Source organism: Neovison vison, chromosome 2 (genome assembly GCF_020171115.1).
Source record: "Neovison vison isolate M4711 chromosome 2, ASM_NN_V1, whole genome shotgun sequence".
NCBI classification, from domain to species: Eukaryota; Metazoa; Chordata; class Mammalia; order Carnivora; family Mustelidae; genus Neogale; species Neogale vison.
The window spans coordinates 36,694,648-36,719,067 of NC_058092.1; the positions used below are offsets into that span (position 1 = coordinate 36,694,648).

The 24,420-nt window shown below is 52.0% G+C and overlaps 1 protein-coding gene across 1 annotated transcript; it reads left to right on the plus strand.

Annotated features, from left to right (window-relative positions):
• Positions 1 to 4,422: 4,422 nt before the first annotated feature.
• On the plus strand, positions 4,423 to 24,059 carry LOC122899927 (vitamin D3 hydroxylase-associated protein-like). The gene is made up of 15 exons (XM_044238146.1): positions 4,423 to 4,699; positions 11,752 to 11,865; positions 12,070 to 12,219; positions 12,550 to 12,683; positions 13,230 to 13,436; positions 14,645 to 14,685; positions 15,102 to 15,226; positions 16,407 to 16,532; positions 17,468 to 17,565; positions 17,885 to 17,984; positions 18,322 to 18,365; positions 19,004 to 19,043; positions 19,481 to 19,589; positions 21,274 to 21,419; positions 23,711 to 24,059. Exons 1-15 carry the CDS (start codon positions 4,532 to 4,534, stop codon positions 23,837 to 23,839), a joined length of 1,731 nt encoding a protein of 576 aa, XP_044094081.1. The 5' UTR covers positions 4,423 to 4,531; the 3' UTR covers positions 23,840 to 24,059.
• Positions 24,060 to 24,420: the final 361 nt, after the last annotated feature.

Sequence of the window (24,420 nt, forward strand, 5' to 3'; positions counted from 1 at the left end):
CCCAAGGCTTCCTTCTCCTTCCTGACTTTCCTACCAGGTTATGTGCCCAGTGGCCACTGCACTGTCTGACAGTGGTGTCCCTGCCTCAGTAGGACCAGTTTCAGGGTAGACGCAAGGGCTGATCAGAGGGCCTAACTTACACGGGCACCTAGATCGGGATGGCCAGGTTGTTGGACCCTGCCCAGATTCCTTGTAACTACTGTGTCATTTTGCCTCATATCATTCCCTAGAATCATCTGTACCCACCTCCCCTCCACCAAGCCTCTTACTCCTGCCCCATTTCTCTCTTTAATATCCTTGTGTTTTTTTTTTTTAAATTTAAAAAGATTTATTTATTGGTGATGGGAGCAGCTGGGTGGCTCAGTCAGTTAAACATCTGCCTTTGGCTCAGGTCATGATCCCAGAGTCTGGCTCCTTGCTCAGCAAGGAGTCTGCTTCTCCCTCTCCCTCTGTCCCTTCCCTCCCACTCATGCTTCCTCCCACCCCATAAAAAATAAAATCTTAAAAAGATTACTTATTGTAGAGAGTACACATGCATGAGTGGGGGGGGGTGTTGGGCAGAGGGAGAGAGAGAGAATCCTCAGGCAGGCTCCCCACCAGGCAGGGAGCACAACGGCAGGGGCGGGGTGGAGGGTGGTGCAGAGGGCTGGATCTCAAGACCTTGATATCATGACCTGAGCTGAAATCAAGGGTCAGCCGCTTAACTGACTGAACCACCCAGGTGCTCCAGTATCCTTGTGCTCTTAGACACAAGGCTCCCAACTTTCGATCGGAGTTGGGAAGGTTCCTGTGCTCTTCCCTTCACTGCTTCACTGCTTCACCCTTTGAGCCCCAGTGTAGCCTCACCCAACCCTGGGCTCAGTGGGTGCTGGAGCTCTACCAAGACTGACTCCCAACCTTGAGAGGCTCGGGGACTTATGGGGATGGTTAGCCATTAACACAAGGCATCTGCTCCCTGGGAGATCAGGGCTTGGGGAAAGGTTATACAAAGGGACAAAGGCTGCCAAGGGGTGGGGGAGGTGGTCGCTGTGGCCAGAAGCAGCCGCTGCGTCCTATTTCCATTGCTATGCTAGCATTCTAGTCCACGCCACGTGACTGTCCCCTGGACAACACAGTAACCTAACTGGGCTTCCCTGCCTCCCTCCACACCTGTTCCCTAGCCCATTTCCTGTGCAGTTGCCAGAGGGATGCTTTGAAAGTGTAAATCAGATAGAGTCACTTGTCTCAAGACCTAATGGTCCCATGCCACCCAGAATAAAGTCCAGTCTCCTCCTGTATCTTGCAAGGCTCTGTGGGTCATGGCCCTTGCCATGAGGAGAACCTGCCTCCTCTAGCGTGTCTCTTCCTCTCATTCCTTGTACTCCAGCCACATGAGCACCTTTCTGTTTCTGGATCTTCTCCAGCTGGTGGTCCCTGCTACAGAGACTTTGTGTCACACTGGTGCCCCACTACTTGGAACACTCCACTCCAGACCGCTCTTCTCCAACTGTCCTTTCGATCGGAGTTGGGTGACCTTTCTAAAAGCCATTCTGATCATGCCTGAAACTTTTAGCATCATTTGTGTTCTGTCAGACTCCTAGTTCTGACCCCGAGGCCATGCCTTTCCCAACCAGGCGGATGAGCACTCTGGTCTCCGCCACTTCCCGAGTGCCCACATCCCAGTGTGGCCCTTGGGGGGTGCTTGGGACAGTGTGCACAGCTCCCACCCCCACACAGTTTGCTTTTGCTCACTGTACTTGCTCTTCCTCACATCTGCACCTACAGACCTCCCACTTATCCAAGGAGAAGGTAGTCTGCCCTCTGGCAGGCTGTGTGAAAAGGGCTTCTTTGTGTTTCTGTCCATACTCCAGACCTGGGGCCATGTCTTCATAATAAAGTCCAACATCTGTTAGCCTCTGGAGTTGCTAGCCCATTATCCCATGGGGAAAAAAATGGGCCTTATTACTTCCATTTTATAGGTGGGGAAACAAGTTCAGAAACAGTTGCTAATTTGTTCGAGGCCAAAGACTTGCACAGAGATTTGAAGCCATGAAGCCACACTTAGTATCTGCTGTCCTTTTTTGCACATCCCAAGAACACACCCTCGACATCCCAGGTTAACCAGGTTCTGGGCTCGGGACCACAAACACTGTTCCATTTCACAGAAGCAAGTTCCATTCATGGTGCTCCTCTGCTAGTGTGTATCTCTAGGAGGTTCTGTAATGTCCCTGTCTACCCTCCCTTCCTCTCCTTGTGGTTTTGATCATTGGAATTGAGGACACTGTGAAAATAGCTTCTCTTTGTCCCTGTTGAGTCACATCTTCTGGGATCATCCCAGGGCTTCAGCCTATTGAGAACCTTTGGGATCCTGGCTCTGTGGGCCACTCCTTCTGCTCTGCCTCTCAGCTCGTGCATCCACAAGTCTGGGCACTAGACCCCTTTAACTTCATCTAACTCACCAATAAATGTATTGATAGGATCAGGGCCAAGGAAAGACCCTGAGGTGTGTCATTCCAGGCCACCCACTGGAGCAATCTGACCTGCCACACCTCTAACAGACTCTCGCAATACCACGTCCTGAGCCTGCCAGCCTGCCTGGGCTGCTGCCTCCCCAAGTTTCCCACCCCCTGGTTTGGGAGTGCTAACCCTGGGTGCCTTCGGCAGTGGAGGCCATTTGGGGTCGGGATGTGTGTGGTTTGCTCTTGTGTGTCCATCACCCACCACAATGCCTGGTACTCAGTAGGTACCTAGTGGAGGTTTGTGGTTTTGTTTTTATTTTTTTGAGAGATTGAGTGGGGGAATTGGGGGAGCAGAGGGAGAGAGAGAATCCCAGTCTGACTCCAGGCCCAGTGCAGAGCCAGACATGGGATTTAATCTCACAATCCTGAGATCACCACCCTGAGATCATGAGCTGAGCTGAAATCAAGCCTTGGATACTTAACTAATTGAGCTGCCCAGGTGTTCCCTCTTTTTTTTTTTTTTTTTTAAATGAGAGAGACTTAAGCATGTTAGGAAGGAGGCAGCAGAAACACACAGAAGAAAAGGTAGGAATGAAGAACTCAGCCTGACCATCGTTCCTCCATTTAAGGAGTACTACCAAGCACCTGCTCTGTGCCAGGCATTTTTGAAAAGGGCTGACAAGGTCCTTGCTTATCGAACTTAATTTCTAGAGAGGGAGGTAAGGAATAAGTAAAAAAGGTGATTTCAGCTAATAAGTGCGATGAATAAATAAAATGGGGTGATGTGCTAATGGAGGGGTGCAACTTGAGGAGGGATCACGATTAAGGTGCTGTCAAGGGTGTGGGTGCCGGATGGCCTAGGAGAGCTGAGCCATCAGGCAGAGCCAGGGTTCAGCGAGGGAGGCCTTGGTACGGGGGAGGGAAATAGTCGGAAAGGAGGAAGAAGGACCTGGGGAGTTTGCCAATGTCAGGGGCTAGTCCCTGAGACCTGTTCATCACCTGGGGTTAGGTCGTGACTAATAGGCCAAATGCCAGCTGGCCCTGGGCAACCCTCCAGAGCTCGGACTCCATATTACCAACCACAAACACCTCCTTCCCACCAATTCTGCTTCTAACTTCACAGTCTTAAGGGTGGGGCCATCACTCGCCCGAGCAGCCACACTCCTCTCTCCCCTCCTGGCTGGGCCAGAAGATCCAGCAAGAACCAGAGGGTTCCCAAACGAGTCCCTTCTGCTCTGCAGCCCCATAACTTCCCATTATTTCTGCTCCTCCTCTGGGAAACCACTGGTGCCTCCTTACCTCCACAGCCCTATATTTCTCTCCACTGCTCCCCCCACAACCCCCCACCTACCAGGAGCTCCTGGAACAAGGAGACGATGGGAAATGAGTCTGGAAGGGAGAACCAGTCGACTGGGGAGTCTGGACTCCCAGGATCATGGATGTGGCCTTGTGTTACAGTCAGGAATGAGAGCCTAGCGAGGGTAACAGAGGCCGGGGTTAGGACTCTGCCTGCCCACCTCGATTCTCACTTCCTGGCATCATCTCCCCAGAGGCTGATGCCTTCAGAGCCTCCCAGGGGTCTCTGCTTGCTTCTCTGCCTTGACACCAGATGCCCTCCAGAGTGGAACCTATTCAGTCCACCTCAATACAGCCTGTGAACTGTGTTCAGGGGGTAGGCAATTACTCTGGAAGGAACGGGAAACCCCAGGGACAGCTCCATTAAGAACTGCTGTGGGTCAGATCAGGGGTGCTAGTGGGGTGTTTGAGGGCGGGATCAGGGAGAAGGGTGTGGGGAGGTCTGATCAGAGCCTGGTCACCTCCCCAGCTGCAAGCTTGGGCTCCTCTCCAGGCTTGTCTCTGCCTGAGCTTCTTCCTCTGTGTGGCCTGAGGTCCAATGGCTTTTGGCTCCAGGAAGTCCACCTAGGGCTAAGCACTAGGTGGGAGGAGCTTGGATTCTGCTGCGTGCAGGGTCATGTGTGGCTTTTGCCCCTTGATGGGCCCACAGTGGGAGGGTGCTGGAGCATATAGCTGCCGGTGGATGAGCCAGCAGGGCTCTCAAGGAAGCAGGGGGCTCTACCCGCACAGGTTCCATAATGCCTGGCATAGCTTGGCTGATGGTGCTCCTCCTATTGGCCCTGCTGGGGGCCGCCCGGCTCTGCTGGCTGCGTGCTTCCGCACGGAACAAGATCTCCAGGGCGCAGAAGCGTAGGGAAGTGGCCCTGCAGCAGATGGAGGCTCTGGCCCAGCGTCTCCGGCAGCAAGTGAGTGGACACCTATCCCGGAGGCTCCCCAGCCTTCATCTCAAGAGGAGGGCTGGGGAGGATCCCACCTCAGGACTATTGTCCCGTCCCCTTCAGAAGACAAGGAGCCGGGGCGCCTGGGTGGCTCAGTGGGTTAAGCCGCTGCCTTCGGCTCAGGTCATGATCTCAGGGGCCTGGGATCGAGTCCCACATCGGGCTCTCTGCTCAGCAGGGAGCCTGCTTCCTCCTCTCTCTCTCTGCCTGCCTCTTTGCCTACTTGTGATCTCTCTCTGTCAAATAAATAAATAAAATCTTTAAAAAAAAAAAAAAAAAGAAGACAAGGAGCCTGGGGCAGGAGGGGGGCAGTCCCCCACCCCTAGCTCTCCCCATGCTGGCTCTTTTTGGTGCTGTCAGTTCTTCCTCCAACCGTGTACTTGGAACCCATTGGGTTTGGGGGCCGTGCGTTTTCTTTGTCCTCCCAGCACCCGTACGTGAGTCAGTAATGTAGTGGGTGAGCTTTTTGTTGAAATAAGATAAACTGATGGAAGCAGTTGGAGGCAGATGGTTTTCCTTCAGGTCTCTTTCCAGCCCCTGAGTACCTCCACACCCCACTGACACAGGAACCCTGGGCTACACATTCTCCGTCCCATCCCCCTGTCCCCGGGTTCTGCAAATGTTGGAGAACAGCTCATAGATGCAAAGCACAGGGCGGTCACTGGAGATACGGTCCTTCCAGGAAGCTCTGTGTCTTAAAAGGGACTTTTGACAGCTTAGGTAGGGATATTTCAAGGCACTGGAACAATCACGGTGGCTGGGCTGGGACTGGAGGGACTGAGCCCGTGGGTGTCGCCGCAGAACCTGTTTAGAGTAGCAGAGAGCAAGGTGGGAAGGAAAGGCAGCCCACCTTTCCTTGTGCTTGGGGTCTGCTGTGAGGTCTGGAAGACGTGACAGCCCCTTCCTGGGCTCCCCAACTACCCTATGAGGGGTGAGCTCATGGCATCTTAGGGTCCCCAACTGTGGCTGATGGTGGTGGACTCCCTGGGAGCCCTGGGTGTGGGGGTTGGGGACAGTGCCTGAGGAGCTATCCCCATGCTCTGGAGTTCCTGAGTGTCCTCTGCCGTCCCCTGGATGGTGATTGATGGCCCCAAGGGGCAGCTTCTCTACCCGAGCTGCTGCAGTTCCTGAGAATGTGTATTAATATTAATTGGGGCTAATTAGTTGGATAAATCAATCTGCCCCACGAGAGCAGCTGCCCCTCCCTGGTTGGTGAGCAAGAAATCGGGGCTAATGGGGTTGCTGTGGTGAATCAGTGTGGTGGAGAAGATTCCCGTGTGTGTGTGTGTTCATATGCACGTGTGCATGTGAACATGCATGTACGTGTGCGTGCACTGTGGCGGATTTGGGTTCCCTTGCCGCACACACTAGAACCTGCTTGTGAGTGTCTCCTGCTGGCTTTGATGGTGTGCTGGTTGAGTGGTGTGCCTGGGTGCGTGCTGCCTGTGTTTGGTTATAGGCTTGTGGTACATGTGCCTGGGTGGGTATGTATGTATTGTGTTACTGATGGGAATATGTACATCTGAATGTTTGGTTGAGCACGTACCTGTGTGGTCGGGTGTCTGATGTGTGAGGACATCTGCTTCTGTGTTGGTCTGGGCGTGCTTAGTGTATGTGTGGGCGTCTAGTATGTACAGCTCTTGGGCTGAGTACCTGGTGGGGGTGTGTGGGTCTGGTTGGCTGGAGGAGTGGAAGGGTTTTGGGGGGAGGTCACCCCTGGTGTCTCCAGCTTCCCCCCCAAGGCTACAGACCTCTTGGCTTTCAGTACCTTACTCTTTCCCCAACAAAGCTACACAGGTCCTCATGGGCACCTTCCCGCTGCCAAGGATACCCTCAAGGCCTCAGGTGTCCGGCTTTACCTCCCAGGGAGGTAGGAGGCTGAGACATAGGCCAAACCCTGGCAGGATTCAAACAAATCCAGTTCAGTTCAGCTTAGCAAAATCTGACGGAGGTTTCCTCTGAGTCTTGCCTTTTGCTGGACCCTGGGGACAGATTCATAATCAAAATGAATCTGACACCTGACTTTGACCTGCCTTAAAGATGCTTCTAGTCTGAGTGTATCGTATCGTGGTGGGAACAGAGCTATGCAAACTGCAACGGGAGGCAGCTCAGCTGAGTGTGGTGAGGGCCAAATGCTTGTGGAGCTACGGGACCCAGGAGGAAGGGCTTTGGGCCATCTGCAGAGGGTGGGGTGGGGAAGTCTTCACGGAGAGGTGGTGGTGGAGCTGAGCCTTACAGGATGTGCAGGAGTTTTCCAAAAGGAGGAAGGAAGAGGAAAGGCAATACCGTAGAGAGAAAAGCCTGAGATAAGGCAGTGTTTCTGTAGAGCATGTAGAAAATAATACACATAGTCCACTGGGGTAAATGGACAAGCCACTCATGGCAGCAGGCTGCTGACTAGGAAGCTCTGGTCACCTCAGGGGGACATTAGCCTCCCGACCGTTGGAAGTTTCGACAATATTAAACATATTTCACAATTGCTTTGGAAATACTGGTAATACATCAATTAACTAAAACTCTAAGATATATTTTCTTTGACTTTTAAACCATCATAGGAGGCAGCACCCGTGAGTGTGGAAAAGGCCAGATGGGGCCATAGAGCTGTGGGACATAGCAAGAGGGGGAGGGCACTTCTTGGAATTGAGTCCTTTCTTGACTTCTGCCAAACATGTAGCAATTGTACTCACAGTCCTCCAGCCATTCTAACGCCAAGATTCTATATAATCAAACATCTCTATTGTCAACTAAGTCATAAACATTGTTTTTAGAATGTCGTCATAAGGGGAGCCTGGGTGGCTCAGTCGGTTGAGCCTTCAGCTCAGGTCATGATCTCAGGGATCATGGGATTGAGTCCCACATCATCGGGCTCCCTGCTCCAGGGGGAGTCTGCCTCTTCTCTGTTTCTCCCTCTGCCTCTGTCTGCCGCCGCCCTTGCTCTCTCTCTATCTCTGTCCAATAAATAAAATCTTTAGAATGTCAAAATAAATTACAGCAATCTCGGGGCATCTGGGTGACTCGGTTGATTAAGTCTCCAACTCTTGGTTTTGGTTCAGGTCATGAAACCTCAGGGTTTGTGAGATTGAGCCCCGTGTCAGGCTCTGCGCTCAACCCAGAGTCTGCCCGAGAAGGTTTCTCCCTCTGCCCCTTCCCCTTGCTCTCTCTCTGTCTCAAATAAATAAATATATTTTTAAAGATTTTATTTATTTATTTGACAGAGAGAGACACAGTGAGAGAGGGAACACAAGCAGGGGTGAGTGGGAGAGGGAGAAACAGACCTCCTGCCGAGCAGGGAGCCTGATGTGGAACTCCATTCCAGGACCCTGGGATCATGACCTGAGCGGAAGGCAGACGTTTAACATCTGAGCCACTCAGGCGCCCCATAAATGAATAAATCTTTTTTTAAAAAAATTACAGCTCTCTCAGTCTTACGAGCCTCCTGAGAAGTTGTGTAACAGGACAAATAGGAGTGTGGTAGTTGAGAGAAGGCGGGACTGTGTTTGAATCCTGACTCCGATCTGTACATACTATTTTACTTATTTTAAGGATTTATTTATTTGAGAGAAAGAGAGAGAGAGTGCACACAGGGGGCAAGAGGCAGAGGGAGAGGGAAGAGGGAGAGAGGGTCACAAGGAGACTCCGTGCTGAGCACAGAGCCTGACACTGGATCTCATGACCTTGAGATCACCGCATGAGCCGAAACCAAGGTCAGTCGTCCAACCGACTGTGCCACTCAGGGACCCCTGACTCCTCTACTTAAAAAAAAAACAACAAACTCCTCCATGCCTTAACGTCCTTATCTCTACAATGGGGTGTGATGATTAGAACTATAGTACTCACGTGAGTTCCTAATGTTTACGGTGGTGTACACAGCAAGTACTATCTATGCCAGAGGTCTGACTTCAGTAATAACAGAACGAATGTTGTTCTTGCTGAGCAGCTGTTTAGTGAGTTTCGATGAATTTGTTCTATTAGGTGCAAGGGACACTCAGCTGGGTGGGTGAATGTATTGGCAGGCCCTCGGAAGCCCCATCTATCCCGCCAAGTCCCTGGAGTGCCGGCCGTGTTGGCAGAGGAGTGGTCCCAGCAGCCACCTCCAGTGGCCCCCAGTAGCTCCCTCTGCCCGTTCTCCCCAGCACTCCCCAGCTCCCTGAGAGGCTTCCATTTTAATAAGCAGCCATGTGAAGACAACTGCAGCGGAGTGGTAGCCTCAGGGGTCCAGCTGAACAGTGGGCACTTGCCTACAGGGTAGGCACATGTCTCCAGGTAGACATGTAGGAATCAGGGACTGACATGCAGGCTTGGTGGGCACCTGTGGGTCAGCATGTGCTGGGATGGTCCCTGGTGGGGCTCCTTAGGGCTGGGGTGAGCAGGGTGAGGGATGAGCACAGAATGGCTCTTCACAGTCCTTGAGCGAATCAGGGGTTATGCCTAGAGTGTCCCTGCTGGGCAGAGCATTAATCTTTTACCTGCTGGACTGTGAAGAGAGGGCAGAGTCCCATGGCAGGGGCTAGGGCCGCTGGGGGTGGTGGGGCGCTTGTGGGAGTGGCTTTTTGGTAAGTGACTCAGAAGGATTTCATTTTAGCCACAACACAACCATTGTGGTGCCTTCTAGCCAAATGCCAACCATATTCTAGAAGGATCCATGTCTGGGCCCTTCTGAAAGTCCTTGTGGCGTACAGGAGGGGAGTTCCTTGCTTGGGCACTAAGGTGGCAAAATGGCACAGCAGGTCAAGGGACTGGGCAGTATGGCTAGAACAGCAGAATATGGGAATGGGGCAGAGAGAGAGAAGGCTGGTGAAATGGGCCTCCCAGCACCCAGCAGGGAAAGGGCCTAGAGCAGTGCTGGGCACCCAGGAAGTGCTTCATCGGAAAAGGCCTCCCTCCCCAAGAGCCATTTGAGGGTAGTGGTGAGGGGAGAGACAACTTAGGTTTAAGTCTCTCCATTTTTATGACTTTGGGCTAGAGAGTTAGCCTCTCTGCGTCCCAGTTGCCCTTATTGGTGAAGTGGAGAAAATGATAATAAAAGCTCCTATCCAAAGGTTTTCAATGAGGATTTAATGTGCAGGCAGATTGCTTAACAAAGCTCCCGGCCCCACAGGAAGTACTTAGTAAACGTGCATCTTGGTGTATCTCTATGCAAATGCACTTTACATGATTACGTCGAAAGCCCTGAAAACTACTCTGAGGACAATGGTTTTGCAACTTTATTCTGAGGGCACTTGGGACCTATGGGTTTTATCTGAATAGGATCACCTAGGCTGTAGTGAAGAGGTTGGGCTGGAGCGGTAGATACCAGAGGCAGGGAGGCCAGTGTGGAGGCTGCTGAGAACACTGAAAGACAAGAGAAGGTTCTAGGCAAGAAGGAGTCTGGAGAGTCAGAGATGGGAGATATGAAGGAGGCAGAACCACCTAACAGTGACACATGTGGGTAAGAGAATGGTCACTGGGGCCAGACTACCTCATGTAGATCCAGGCTCTGCCACTTAATGAGCCAAGTGTCTTTGGGCAAAGAGCTTTCTGGGCCACAGTGTCTTTTCCTACCGTAAAAAAAGAGAAAGGAATACGCCCTACCTCCTCAGGTTGTTGTAAGGAGTGACATGAGCTCATATACGTAAAATGCTTGGAATATAGCCTGCAACTCAGTAAGGGTTAGAACACATGTTCTATATGATTGAGATAAGCTATCATGACTTTGGAGCTCAGATGTGAGGAAGTAATCCAGGATGATTCTGAGGATTATTGCTGTGGTGATGTGAGTATCCTCGATTGGGAATTTCATGAAGAAGAACAGGTTTGACAAACAGTCAGTCCTGGGGTATCTGTGGATATGTGGGTCAGTAAATGGGTCTGAGGCATGGCAGGAAATAGGCCTGGGCTGTAGACACAGGGAAATCTGGGTATCCTTGGGACACGTCTGGTGGCTGAGGTCACCCAGGGAGTGCGGGCAGTAGGCAGAGAGGAGTCCAAGTTCTGAGGAGCAGCAACATTTATTTCTAGAACGAAAGAGAGGAGAGGTTGAGAAGGAGCCGCCCGGGAGAGAAGGAAGCCAGGAGAGTTGAGGACATAGAGAGTTTCCAGCAGGAAAGTGTCTGAGAGTCAGATGCTACCGAGGACTGCAAGATGGGGATTTAAGAAGAGTCCAGGAGATTTAACAACCAAGAAGACTGGGAGTCCCAAACCTCCCAGGGAAATTTCACCTTGTCTGGCACCTCACCCTCCAGACCAAGGAAGGACCATCATGCTGTCTTCCCACCCAGCCCCCCACTCCGGCTTACAGGCATCAGAGTCTCAGCTGGGGCGCGGCAGGACAAAGGAAGACAACTTCACCTTCCTGAGTGCTTGCTGTGTGCTAGGCCCTTGTCATGCCACCGCTTGCCTCTGACAAGAGTCCTGAGGGGCTGGTGTCAGGCCTCGCCTCATACCCTGAACAAGTGGGCTCAGAGCAGCTGGGTAACTCCTGATTGGCTTCTAGTCCTTTGTTCTTTGGAGGGACGCTGGCCACGGGAGGGAAGGGAACCTGCTGACCAGCAGAGGGTGTGGTCAAAGCTGGGGCCCGGCTCTCCTGCCCCTCAGGCTGGATCATCCCTTCCCCAGGTCAGATCACCAGGAGTGAGAAGGCTGGATAGGAAGGAAAGGTGGGATGTCAGGGTGCCCCCCCCGAAGGCAAACCATACAGAGATGAAGCCCACTTCCAAAACCCTTGGGTCCCAAAACGTGCAGCTAGAGTCACTCCCACTGCCGTTGTACCCCTTCTGGGTAGCAACACGAGGGAGCAGGCCTTCCTCTGTGCCAGGCCTCGGGCTGGGCACAGGGGAGGCAGACACAGAGGGAACATCTGCCCCGTGGGACTCTCATGCCAATCTGGAGCCTGCTCAGGAAATGTTCTTCATGCTAAGGGCGAGACCAGGGCACGGGCTGGGCACATGGATGGGTGAGCAACTGTGTGGGGATGTGATGTTGAGCATGTGCGAGTGGACTGGAGTGAATCAGTCATTGACCTCTGCCCTTCCTCTCCACAGGAGCCCTCCCTGGACCCCAAAGCCATCCTGGAGCTGCCCCTGGAGAGGCTGGCCCAGAAGCTGCAGAATGACGAGCTCAGTCTGGAGAGCGTCCTCTGTAGCTACTTAGAGGAGGTGGCGGTTGGCTCCGGAGGGGGGGGTGGGGGTTCTCACCCGTTGTCCTCCTCACAGGAGGTGGGGGACGGGTATAACATTGTGGCACTATGGCTGACGTGGGAGGGAGCGCATGCCACAGTCACCCGCCATTTCTATTCTGCTCTGGGTCAGGATGGTGGGTGACTGAGTGCCCCATGTCTGGTCTCCCTCAATGTCACTCAGGCACTGAAGGTACATAAGGAGGTAAACTGCCTCACGGATTTCCTGGGCGAGTGTGAGGAGCAACTGCAGGCATTGAAGAAGCTCCAGAAGACTGAGAGGGGCCTCCTCTATGGGGTCCCCATCAGCCTGAAGGACACCTATGACTGCAAGGTGGGCTGTGAGGCGTATGTTCACACGTGTCCATGTATGTGCGTGTGACCCTACGTCACTAAGCCCATGAGCATCTGAGTGTGGTACATTGGGCGAGTTCCGTAATCGAAGGTCCACAATTAGAAAGTGGCCAGCTGGGATCTGAACCCAGGCATCTGGCTCTGGCCCACCACGTTCTCCCACTGCTCATGAATCCTCCTAAGGGCGCAGTGTCCACACATCTCAGAGGCCATGACGATGCATGGAATGGGAGCAGAGTGAGGAGAACCTGTTCCCTGGGAAGTTGCACTCTGATCCCTAGGGCCTGGCCTTAATGTCACTTCCTTGTAGGGCCATGACTCTACGTGCGGCCTGGCCCAGTTCCTGGAGAAGCCAGCAGCCAAGGATGGGGTCATTGTGGAAGTGCTCAAGGCTCAGGGAGCTATTCCCTTTGTTAAGACCAACATCCCACAGACGCTGTTCAGGTCTCTGAAGTGGGTAGGCGGGGCTGGGTTTGGGGCGGGCCCAGGACTGACAGTGACTTAAAGTCCTGGCTCAGGGTGGAGGGGTGATGTGTGGACCAGTCACGCATGCTGTGAGGATCGAGGTTCTTGGGCATGTCTTTTCTGCCCTCTGAGCCTTGGCCTCCTCATCTTGTAATGTGTGGGTGGACTTCATAGTCTCTACAGGCCCTCAGGCTCTGAGGTTCTGAAGAGTTTCATCTCTGTGTTTATCCCAGCTTTTCTCTCCTCTCCCTTGGCATTTAGTGTACCTACTTTTGTGAGGAACCTGTTGCCAATTCTGACAGCAGGGCTGGGGGCTCCTGTCCTTAAGTTAGGAGCTGTGGTTGGTGTCCCCTCTTGGTCTTCCCTGCAGCAGTGGGCCCTCACCTCAGCTGTAAGGGAGACTGGGAGGGCTCAGCCCTGGGGAGGAGCTGGGGATCCAAAGTGGGCCTGGGGTTGACTCCTGAGGGGGTCAGTCTCTTCAGGGAGACTTTCACCTCCCAGCTCCTTTTCTTCTGCTTCCGTCAGCTTTTATTGCAGCAACCCCATCTACGGACAGACCCTGCACCCTCTGAACTTGAAGAAGACACCTGGGGGCTCCTCAGGGGGTGAGGGAGTCATGCTGGCACAACGGGGTTCCATCCTGGGCATGGGGACCGACAGTGCGGGCAGCATCCGCGTACCAGCCAGCTTTTGTGGTGTCTGTGGCTTGAGGACCACGGGATACCGCCTCAGGTACTTGGTGCTGGTGCAGGGGGAGGGGGAGACTCAGCCCAGCCTAGGGGAACAGAGGCCTGGGGGAGTAGAGGGGCCTGCCTGGTACATCAACTCTTATCCACTCACCTCAGTACTCGGGGAAGCGGCTAAATGTAGGTGGGCTTCAAATAGCTCCTGCTTCAGTCCCAGATCAGCACACCATGTCTGGTATAGGTGGCAGGAGAAAAGGCCTTCCACATGCTCATTAATTTATTTGTTCATGAATTCATTCATCTTTACATCTATCCATCGACTTACCTGTTCCCTTAGTCGCTCATTGGTCTATCCATTTTTCCATCTATCCATCCTTTGTCCATTCATCCACTTATGCACTCATCATCCTAGTCTCTAGCCATCAGTTAATTTCACTATTTATCTACCATTTAATTTATCTAACAGATATTTATTGTTTATTCTGTGACTAGTACCGTACTAGGAACTGGGGATATAGCGATTAAAAAAAGGACAAACATCCCAACCCTTGGCAAATTCATATACATTCCTCCTTCCGTTCGTTAGTTCATTCACTCATCCATTTATCTCCCCATCCATCTGTTCATCTAGCCATCTATCTGTCCATCCGTATCCGCCTCTGATCCTTCATCCACCCATCTTTCAGGTCCCCCTCCCCAAATACCTGCACTGTGGTAGCCCGTGTGCTGGGGACACAGAACAGTCTCAGACCCGGTCCCTGCCCCTGTTGTGCTATTAGACATGCAAATGGCTGAGTCAGAAAGTGATGGGGCTCTAGGAGAGGGTCAAAGCTTGTGGAAATTCACAGGATGAAGCTGACCTTTTCTTCAACAGAGATTTCTTAAAAGCCTAGACTTTTCAGGGGCAGGGCAAGGGAAGGGAAGGCTTCCTGGAAGAGGCAGAATCTGAAGGTGGCTTTGAAGGATGGGTTTGCAGAGATGGTGTAGAGTCTAGAAGGCTGTAACCCGCGAGCAGCGTTCTTTGCCCGGAGCAATATGTGTGTGTGGAAGGGCTAGAAGGGGACACTGTGGAAGGAGTTGATACTGCAGAGCCTTGAAGGCCATCATAGAGGCTAGACTTGATGCTGTGGGTACTAGGGGTCACAGCAAGGTTGAAGCAACTCCTCTTGCTGGTGCTGGGGCCTGGGGGAGTGCTTGGCTGGCCCGTTCCTTCAAGCGCTGAGCTGGGCTCTGGGTGGGGGTGGGGTTTTGCAGCTACTCCGGAGTTGCCAGTGCTATCAAGGGCGAGAAATCTGGTAAGCAACCCGCTGTGCCTGTGGCCACACCCAACCAGAGACAACCCCGTAAGCCTCCTCTCTCCCAAGGACATTTCACTCAGCCCTATCTCACACAGACTTGCCCCATTGGTGACAAAGCAATCTGAAGGAACAGCATGTTTCCCAACCGCCACCCCCCCACCCCTCCGACCCCCTCCCGTGAGAAGTGCTTACAACCCAGCTTTAATCTCTCCTACTTGTCTTTTGATGCTCTGCCCCAGCTGAGATTCTCCTGTCAGGCACCTGAGCTGCTTTCACAGTGTGCTGACTCTCCCTGTCCCCGGCCCCAGAACCCTGTGACCTGATCATGGCCCCGGGCCCCACCCTCTGAGGCCAGGCAGTGGGGATCCCCGGGAGCAGAAAGGATGAGAGAAATCTGCCTCGTTTCTGTTCAGTGACTACAGTGGCTGGACCCATGGCCCGGGATGTGGAGAGCCTGGCGCTGTGTTTGCGAGCACTGCTAAGTGAAGACATGCACCGGCTGGACCCCACCGTGCCTTTTATGCCCTTCAGGGAGGAGGTGAGCTGGGTCTGGAGGGCTCCCACCTCTCCCCTCCTTTCCTTCCTCATTGACCTACCATCTGACTATCTTCTGTGAAGACCACCTCCCCCAGCCTAAGGTACAGTGACCAAGAAGCCCACATGATCAGTCATATTCACCTCCCATCCCTGCTGGATACCAGCTGCTTTGGCCTCTCAGCTGCTTGGCACTGTAGCTAACACTGCCCCCCAGAGAGGGGCTCCAGACATGACACAGACATGACACTCAGCATGTCTGGTATCTGGTTAAGCTGGGCTTCCGGTCCTCTAGGTAACCTTGGCCAAGTCCCATCTCTTCCTAGGCCCCAGGCTCCCCAATGGTGTGGTAAAGAGGTTGGACCGGAAGATTGCTCCAGGCCCTGCCAGCTTTGGCAGGCTTCATTTATGCATTAATTTATTCAATGACAATTATTGGAATCTACTATGTTCAGGCTCTTTGTAGTTCATCCTAATACTCGCTCTATAGAATGAGCATTGTGCTTCTTATTTACAAGGAAGGAAACTGAGGGGAAATGAAGTGACTTGCTTATGATCACAGAGCTGATAACTGGCAGAGTTGGGCTTTGAATCCAGCCCTATCTGCTCTAGAACCCTCTCCATAGGGAAAGTCTCTGTCTACCATTCAGTTGATGTCTACTCATCTGATCCTCTACACATGTCCGAATACAATCAACCCGTGATCATTTTCTGTCATCCATTATTTGCCTCTACTAATTTCTCCATCTCCATCCTCTCCTGGCTGTTTTTTAGCTTAAAGGTCTTTGTGTCTATTCATCTACTTACTTCCTTACCTGTCTCCCCCACCCCAACTCAATTCCAACCATCCATTCTTCCACCCATCTATCCATTCAACCCTCTGCCCACCCACCCATTCATCATGTCATACATATGGTCACCTACTCATTCATGAATCTATTATCTATCTACCTATCCATGTCATCTACCCAATCATTTGCCTATCCATTAGTCCTTCCAGGGGTTTCTCCAGAGGACCTAGAGCATGGAAAGTATATAGAGAGGCTCCAAGGGGGTCTTGGGGAGTTTCTGTAGATTCCCCCGGGCCCAAGGTGTAGGCCACAGCTGTGGCCCAAGGTCCCGGTCTGACTCTTGAAGAGACCCACTCTCCTCTGAGAGCCCCACCCAGCACCTCTTGCCCACAGGTGTACTCCAGTAACCAGCTCCTTCGAATTGGTTACTGTGAATCCGATGGCTTCACTCAGCCAACTCCTAGCATGGCCAGGGCCATGAGGCTCACCTCCAGGCTGCTCCAGGATGCAGGACATCAGGTAGGCAGCCAGACTGGTGAGCATGCTGGGCTGGGCCATTCTTGGAGAGAAAGGAAGTTATATCTGAGTCTGAGCTGCTAACATCACCGTTTTTCGTCTATGCTTCCTGGGGAAAGCTGATGGGCTGCAGTGGGAGCAGAGTGGGCCCTCTCCCCCAATGTGAGGAAGGCATCAAGATTTTGCAGCTTCCCTCTTCAGGGGTGGGGATGCAGGGACTCATTCCTATAATTCCTATAGCTTGGGTTTCTGTTGCCTCCAACAGATGGCTGTGAGGGGATCTCAGTCCTCAAAAATCACCTTCCGCACCCCCCACCCCACCCCAGCCCCTGCCTCTCACAACCAGTGGCTTGTCCTGGTCATGCCTCCCTTTTGAAAATTGCTGGTTGACGACACATGGATCTATGCAATCTTGGGCCAATCTCTTAACCCCCCCTGAGCCTCAGTTTTCTACCACATGAGGTGGCTGTGAAGATTCAGTGAAGCATGTGGTCTGAGACAGGATCGCAGTGAAGCAGGCAGGAAAGGAGGGCCTCTTGAATGCCATGGTCTCTCCGTAGGGGGTGAAGGAGTGGCATGGCAGCAGAGGGGCTCAGAAGGGTGGAGAGGAGAGGTGATATCGTGTCCTCTCTTTAAATCCTGAAGGATGTAGGGGCACCTGGCTGGGTCAGTCAGTTGAGTGTCTGCCTTCGGCTCAGGTCATGATCCCAAGGTCCTGGGATCAAGCCCCACATCAGGCTCCCTTCGTGGAGCCTGTTTCTCCCTCTCCCTCTGCCTGCCGCTATGCCTACTTGTGATCTCTCTCTCTCTCTCTCTCTCTGTCACATAAATAAATAAATAAATAAATAAATAATTTTTTAGAAAGTCCTGAGGGATGCTGAGAATCCCTGGTGGGGTGAGTAGCACTCCAGGCCCTGACTCAGCCTCTGTCTCCCCAGATCATCCCCTTCTCCATCCCCCGTATAGAGTATGCTGTCCAACACCTGTTCATGGGAGGTCTGTTTGGCGATGGAGGGGCCACCCTTCTGGAGAAGCTGTATGTTTGTCGGGACTCAGACGTCAGACGTGGGGCTGGGGACGGGGATGGTGGTGCCCTGAGCCTAGGAAGGGGCTACGTGGGCCTGCACTGGTGGGATGCCTCTGGTTAATTGTGTGACCTTAAACAACAAGTCAGCAACCTGGGCTCCATCTCCAGGATGCACATGTTCCAGGGGTGGTGCTGGTGGGAACAGATGCATTTCTTTGGTCTCACCTCCTTCCATGGCTTCCCTCTGGAGTGGGAGCTGGGTAGGTAGGAGGGCCGGTCGATGGCTGAAAGACTGTAACTGACTAGATACGTGTCTATGGTTCCTCAGTGAGGGGGACATTGTGGACCCTTGTGTAAAGACAACTGTCAACCTACTCCGTCTGCCAGGCCCACTCAAAGGTTTCTTGGCCCGTATCCTGAAGTACATAGTGAGTGTGGACCTGAGGTGGGGGAGGCATTCAGGAGGGGAGAAGCCCAGAGAGAAGAAGGACTCAGAATGGGGCCCAGCGAGTGGTGGGGGCTCAGAGAAGAAGAACTGAAAGGGCTGATGGGGTCCAAAGGAGAGGGGTGCTTTCAGAGAGAGAGGGGTGCATCTCAGAAAAAAGAAGGGGTTTTAGAGAGAGGGTGGGGGCGCTAAAGGCTGGAAAGGAGTAGAAGCTTCCATGTCAGTGTGCTGAATAGAGTTGCTTTTCCCGGACCCCGATTCTGGGCAGGCAGGTGTTGCCCTGTGGTTTCTGAATGGGTCTCTCTTCCCCGCCTCTCTAGGAGCCCCGAGCTAGCCAGAAGATTAAAGAGTTTCATGGTGTGGGGTGAGTGCTAGTGTCCTCAGGGGACGTTCACAAGCATCTTCCATGGGGTGGGGGGAATTAAGCAAAGGCCATGTGGCTAGAGTTGGCATCCACTGGGGGCAGGGGCTATTTAGGCTTTGGAATCTAATTAGGTTTTTAGGGTCATGTCTGACACTGGTTAAATTTAGGCTTTTGAGTGGGGTTGAGATTGGGGCTATTTGGGGACTGGGTTTGATTTGGAGTTAATCTCTGAGTTCAGGCTCGAATTAGTTTAGGCTGGGGTAAAGTCTGGGCCTGAGCTGAGATTGGGTTTGGGTTTGGGTTGGGATTAGGGTTGGAATTGGGGCTGGAGTGGCCTGAGGGCTGAGTGGGGATCTCACAGTTTAGGGGAAGAAACTGTGGCTTTGCGGGGAGCCTGTGAGTCCCTGTGGCTGGTGGTGGTGCTGGTGGGGCATTGACCAGAGGGTGTGGACTCTTGGGAGCACTGGGCAGACAAGGTGTTCTGGGCAGTGAACAAGATACAGGGGCATTCCTGGCCCATCAGCTGATTTGCAGCCCGCATGGAGGTTAGGCTCTAGCTCTCCATGGTAATGTCCCTGTTTGTATAAAAGGGGGTCCTCCCATTCTGATCTTTGGACTTCTCTTATTTATTCCCCCAGGACTCCCAAGAAACTGTGGGAGCATCACACAGCTGTGGAGGTGATATGTGCCTGAAGCGACCTCAAGGGACCGCTGGAACAGGGGCAGCAGAGACCTGGGTGGTGACAGGAGTGGCCAGACTGGGGGATGGGGGTGGGGGCAGAGCTCTGGCCTGGCCTGCAGGGGAGGCCCAGCTATACCTGGCTGGGGAGGCTTGGTGACCTGGAGGTTAATTTAGTCCATCTCTTTGGGGCTAGGATGATACATTGTTCCCAGATAATTGCAGCCTAAGACTCCCCTTCCCATCCCTTCACCTCAGCCCCTGGGAAGGCCCTGACCCTTCCCCCCCACCTCTCCCTCCAGGTGTCTCAATCTGCATCTCACAGCCTGGGAATTCTTTCTGAGGTTTAATGCCACTGGCCTGGTAGTGCTTGACCTTGTTCTGCAAACAGTGACCTCTGCTGGTCTTACCCGTCCCTCCACCACTGTTCCTGCAGGAATATAAGCAAGAGTTCATAGCCAAGTGGAGGTCCCTGGATCTAGATGTACTGCTGACGCCAGTTCTGGCCCCTGCCTTCTTTACAGGCTATTCTAACATGACATTAGGTGAGAGGAACCTGGGTCCTGGTGGGGTTGAGACCCGGAGTCCAGGACTCCAGAGTCCTGCCACAGCTTCTGTGGCCTTGGACTCTGTCACCATTCACTACTTAAAAAAATTTTCTTGGGGTGCCTGTGTGGCTCAGTCATTAAGCATCTGCCTTTTGCTCAGCTTATGATCCCAGGGGCCTGGGTTTGGGCCCCACATGGGGCTCCCTGCTCATTGGGGCATCTGCTTCTCCCTCTCCCTCTGCCTGCTTCCCCTCCTGCTTGCGCGCTCTCTCTGTTAAATAAATATATAAAATCTTTTGAAAAATGAAATAAATAAAAAATTTCTTAAATTGAGGTAAAATTCAGATAACATAATTTCACAATTTTAAGGTGTCCAATTCAGTGGTTTGGAGTATATTTAGAATGCCATGAAACCACTACCATTATCTAATTCCAGAACATTTCCATTTTATAGAAGAGAAGCCCTGTACCTATTAGCAGACACTCACAATTTCCATTCACTTTTTAAATGAATTTTACTAAGGGTCCCCTGACTGGCTCAGTCAATAGAGCATGTGCCTCTGGATCTCAGGGTCATGAGTTCAAACCCCATGTTGGGTACAGAGCTTACTGAAAAAAGGGGGAAAAAAAAAGAAAGAAAAAAATGAACTCTACTGAAATATAATTCACATGCAATGAAACCCACCAATTTTCAGAGTGTAATTTGATAAATTTTAACAAATGCATCCGGCTGTGTAACTACCACCGTAGTAAAAATACAGACTATTTTTAATCATACGGCAAATTTCCCTGATGGCCCTTTGCAGTTCACACCACCCTTGCAAACTGAAACCGCTGATCTTCTTTCTGTCACTATAGTCTTGCCTTTTCTAGGATTTCATACAAATGGAATCAGAAGGAAGGAGGCTTTTGTGTCTGGCTTCTTTCACTTGGCATACACAGTCACTCTTAACTGGCTTCCTGCTGCCCTCCTTCACAAGGTGGCTTTGGCCTAGGCCCCCTGAGATGACGCCCTTGCCCAGCGCAGGTGCAGTTCTCAGAGGTGTTATCAAGGCAGAATGAAAACCCGCCTCAAGCCTGGACTCCGCTTCCCTGCGTCTCCTCACAGCGACTGCCCAAAGGCACATCCCACACCTGGTCCTGCGCCTGTGGCATCTGCTGACATCACCGACCATCTTCTCACTCCCTACAAAATTCTCACTCCCTCCGGCTCACTCCTTCTTCTCATTCCCTCCATCACTCACTCCCTACAAACAGGTGGCTGCTGTAGAGGAGATGCCTTTTAACTCAAGGTCACCCTCCCTGCACACTTCAGTGGTCATCAGCTGTGTAGTCTGTGAAAAACCAGTGAACGGTCCACCACCTCGGTTTCCTTATTGTTCACACGAAGAGTCAATTCTGCCTCACAGGGCTGGAGAGGACTCAAGGATCCGCTGTGGAGAGAGGCCACACAGTGCCTGGCACTGAGGAAGGCTTCAGTAGCGACCATTCTCTCTTTCCCTCCACTCTGGGGAGAGCAGGAGGCCGCCGCCGTCAGGTGGATTCCCGGCCCCAAACGCGGCGCTATTGCGAGTCCAGAGGGCTGCAGTTCCGAGAATGACCTCAGAGGGGGCGCTCACCCAACTCTCTTCCCTACCTGTCTTTTGTCCGCTGATCTGTGCTTGCCTGGCTCTGCCTACAGATGTCTCCTCCTACTCGAGCCCGTACAACGTCCTGAACTTCCCCGCTGGCGTGGTGCCGGTCACCACTGTGACGCTGCAGGATGAGGAGGAACTGGCCTTCTACAAGGGATACTACAAAGATACTTCTGACAAATGTTTCCGGGAGGTCGGTTTCTCTCTCCAGGTCTCTCCCCCAGGGGCGCAAGCCAGGATTGAGTCTTGCCTCCATCCCGGTCAGGGAGAGTGGGTGTGGGGTCGGGTCAGTCATTCCCAGTGTTTGTCCTTTATTGCTTGTACCGTGGTTTCGCCCCATCTCTGAGGACACACCCTCTGAGCTCCAAGTCAGCCTCCGTCCTTGCCTCGGGAGAATACAAAACCACTGGTCTTCTAGACACTTCCGTTAGGGAAAGTTGATCCCAGAGGCAGGAAGAGTGGAGCCAGTGCCCCTGGTTAGGAGCTTACTAGGGAACTGGACTGGGCCCTGTTCCTCTCTGAGCGTCAACTTCTTTGCCAGGAAAATGGGAATTAAAATATCTACCCCGCAGGGTTGTCCTAAAGGCTCAACTGAAAAACTGAAGCATGGGGCACCTGGGTGGCTCAGTCTAGGTTAAGCGGCTGCCTTCAGCTCAGGTCATGATCTGAGTCCTGGGATTGAGTCCCACATCGGCTCCTTGCTTGGCAGGGAGCTGCTTCTCTCTCTGCCTGCTGCCCACACACCAGCTCCTGTGCATTCTCTCTCTCAGACAAATAAATAAAATCTTAAAAAAAAAAAAAAAAAAGAGGGGCACCTGGGTGGCTCAGTGGGTTAAGCTGCTGTATTCGGCTCAGGTCATGATCTCAGAGTCCTGGGATAGAGTCCCACATCGGGCTCTCCCCTCGGCAGGGAGCCTGCTTCTCTCTCTCTCTCTCTCTGCCTACTTGTGATCTTTCTCTGTCAAATAAATAAATAAAATCTTTAAAAAAAAAAAAAAGAAAAAGAAAAAAAAAGAAAAACAGTGAAGCAATCAGTATAAGGCTTTGGAAATAGGAAGTGTATACTTCTTATTACTAATTCAGAAGCGGCTCACAAAAGGAAATATTTTCATGTGCATATTTAATGCATGATCTAAAATAACAACCTTGTCCTGGGTGACAGGGAGAAGGGGAGAAAGAGAGAGAGACTGACTCTGAAAAGTATGTGTGTGTCTGAGTCAGACATTAAGTAACTTACTTTTTTGGAAATTGATTTTAGTGCTAGAGTCACCCAGTGGAACTGCTGACCTGAATTCTGAGAAAATAATAATAATGATACTATTTAATGTGTCTTGAGCTCTTACTCTGTTCCAGGAGCTGTTTAAAAGTGCTGTATATATATTAAATCATTAAATCCCATAACTGTCCTGTGAGGTTTTATGAAGTTGGAAATGGAGGCGCACACAGGTTAAGAGACTTGACCAACCATGCTGCCACGCCTCATAGGCAGGTCACATGGAGGGAGCCAGGACTCCAAGCTGGTTGACTTGGCTCCAGTGACGAAGACAATAAGGGCTTGTATCTTATCATCATAAAACAATGGAAACGTTCCTGAATGCCTCTAAGTATGTTTGGATTTCATAGCCGGGACTCAGGTTCAGTCCCCATGTTCCTGAGTCTGTGTTTGGGGTCAGGGTACCTCTCTCACAGCAGAAGTATGACCAGGCTTGGGATCAGGGATTTGCATATTCTTTTTTTTTTTTTTAAAGATTTTATTTATTTATTTGTCATAGAGAGAGAAGCGAGAGCAAGCACAGGCAGACAGAGTGGCAGACAGAGGCAGAGGGAGAAGCAGGCTCCCCGCCAAGCAAGGAGCCCGATGCGGGACTCGATCCCAGGACGCTGGGATCATGACCCGAGCCAAAGGCAGCCGCTTAACCAACTGAGCCACCCAGGTGTCCCGGATTTGCATATTCTTTATTCCTTTGCTGAGAACATTGGGTGGATACTCGGTTTTTTATTTCATAATTGTAGTCAGCTGTCCGCACAAGGAGCAAATTTTACATCTTAACCCTGGAGAATTAGAGATAGACAAAGTCAGAATAGTTTTTTCAGGTTTCACTGAGAGCTGAGGAAGGCTGGGACTCTGAGATCCAGGACATCTCTCTCTTAATATAGATTGGGGATGAGATGTTTGAACTAATAATGCCTATGAGTGGTGAAGAAGGCGGGGTACGGGGTCTGAGAGTGGAAAGCAGGTTCTTTTTTTTTTTTTTTTTTAAGATTTTATTTATCCATTTGACAGACAGAGATCACAAGCAGGCAGAGAGAGAGAGGGGAGGAGGAAACAGGCTTTCTGCTCTGCAGAGCAGAGAGCCCGATGCGGGACTCGATCCCAGGACCCTGAGATCACGACCTGAGCTGCAGGCAGAGGCTTTAACCCACTGAGCCACCCAGGCGCCCGGAAAGCAGGTTCTTAAGTCCATCTACCTTCTCTCTGGGCAGGCAGTACAAGGATCCATAGGACTTCCTGTGGCTGTGCAGTGTGTTGCTTTGCCATGGGAAGAGGAGCTGTGTCTCCGGTTCATGAAGGAGGTGGAGACCTTGGCCAAGAACCACAGGGAACCCGAGTGATGGGCTACTCCTCCCGGAGGCCTTCCTACATCCTCATCCAAGTCTGCTCTCCATGCCCCGTCTCATGAATACTCTATCTGCTGCGTATTTCCTCCTCCCAGAAGCCCACCAGATTTCTTTGCTTTGTTGTCCTTCTGTGTGGGTATTCAATACATGGACTCCTCAGATTGGCCCAAGATGGGGCACAGGGTGAAGGGCTCAATAAATATTTCTGACTGGTCGGCTTTGTGATCTCTGCTCTAGGTGGGGCTAGAGTCCTGGTGGACTTCTGCCTCCAGCTCAGTCCCCCCAGAAGATATCCCAGATTGCAGCAGAGGGGAAAGAGCCCCAAACAGAGAGGCTGGTGACCTGGGTCCAAGTCCTGGCTCTGCCCCGGCTTGCTGTGTGACGCTGGGCAAGTTACTTCACCTTTCTGGACTTTCTCATCTACAGATTGAAAGGGTTAGATTAGATGAGGTCCATGGTACCTGTCAACTGGACTGTTCTGTGACCTGTGACTTCTAAGCACTTCCCTGATCAAGAACTTGCCATGGCTCCCACTGACCCCTAAAGAAAATTCCAAAGACCAAGTCCAAGGGAGT

Excerpts from the sequence above, each read along its gene's own strand:
- LOC122899927 (XM_044238146.1), top strand. The coding sequence starts at position 4,532 with ATGCCTGGCATAGCTTGGCTGATGGTGCTCCTCCTATTGGCCCTGCTG. Across the intron at positions 16,533-17,467 it reads TCCAGGATGCAGGACATCAG|ATCATCCCCTTCTCCATCCC; the intron begins GTAGGCAGCCAG and ends CTGTCTCCCCAG. Across the intron at positions 17,566-17,884 it reads GCCACCCTTCTGGAGAAGCT|TGAGGGGGACATTGTGGACC; the intron begins GTATGTTTGTCG and ends ATGGTTCCTCAG.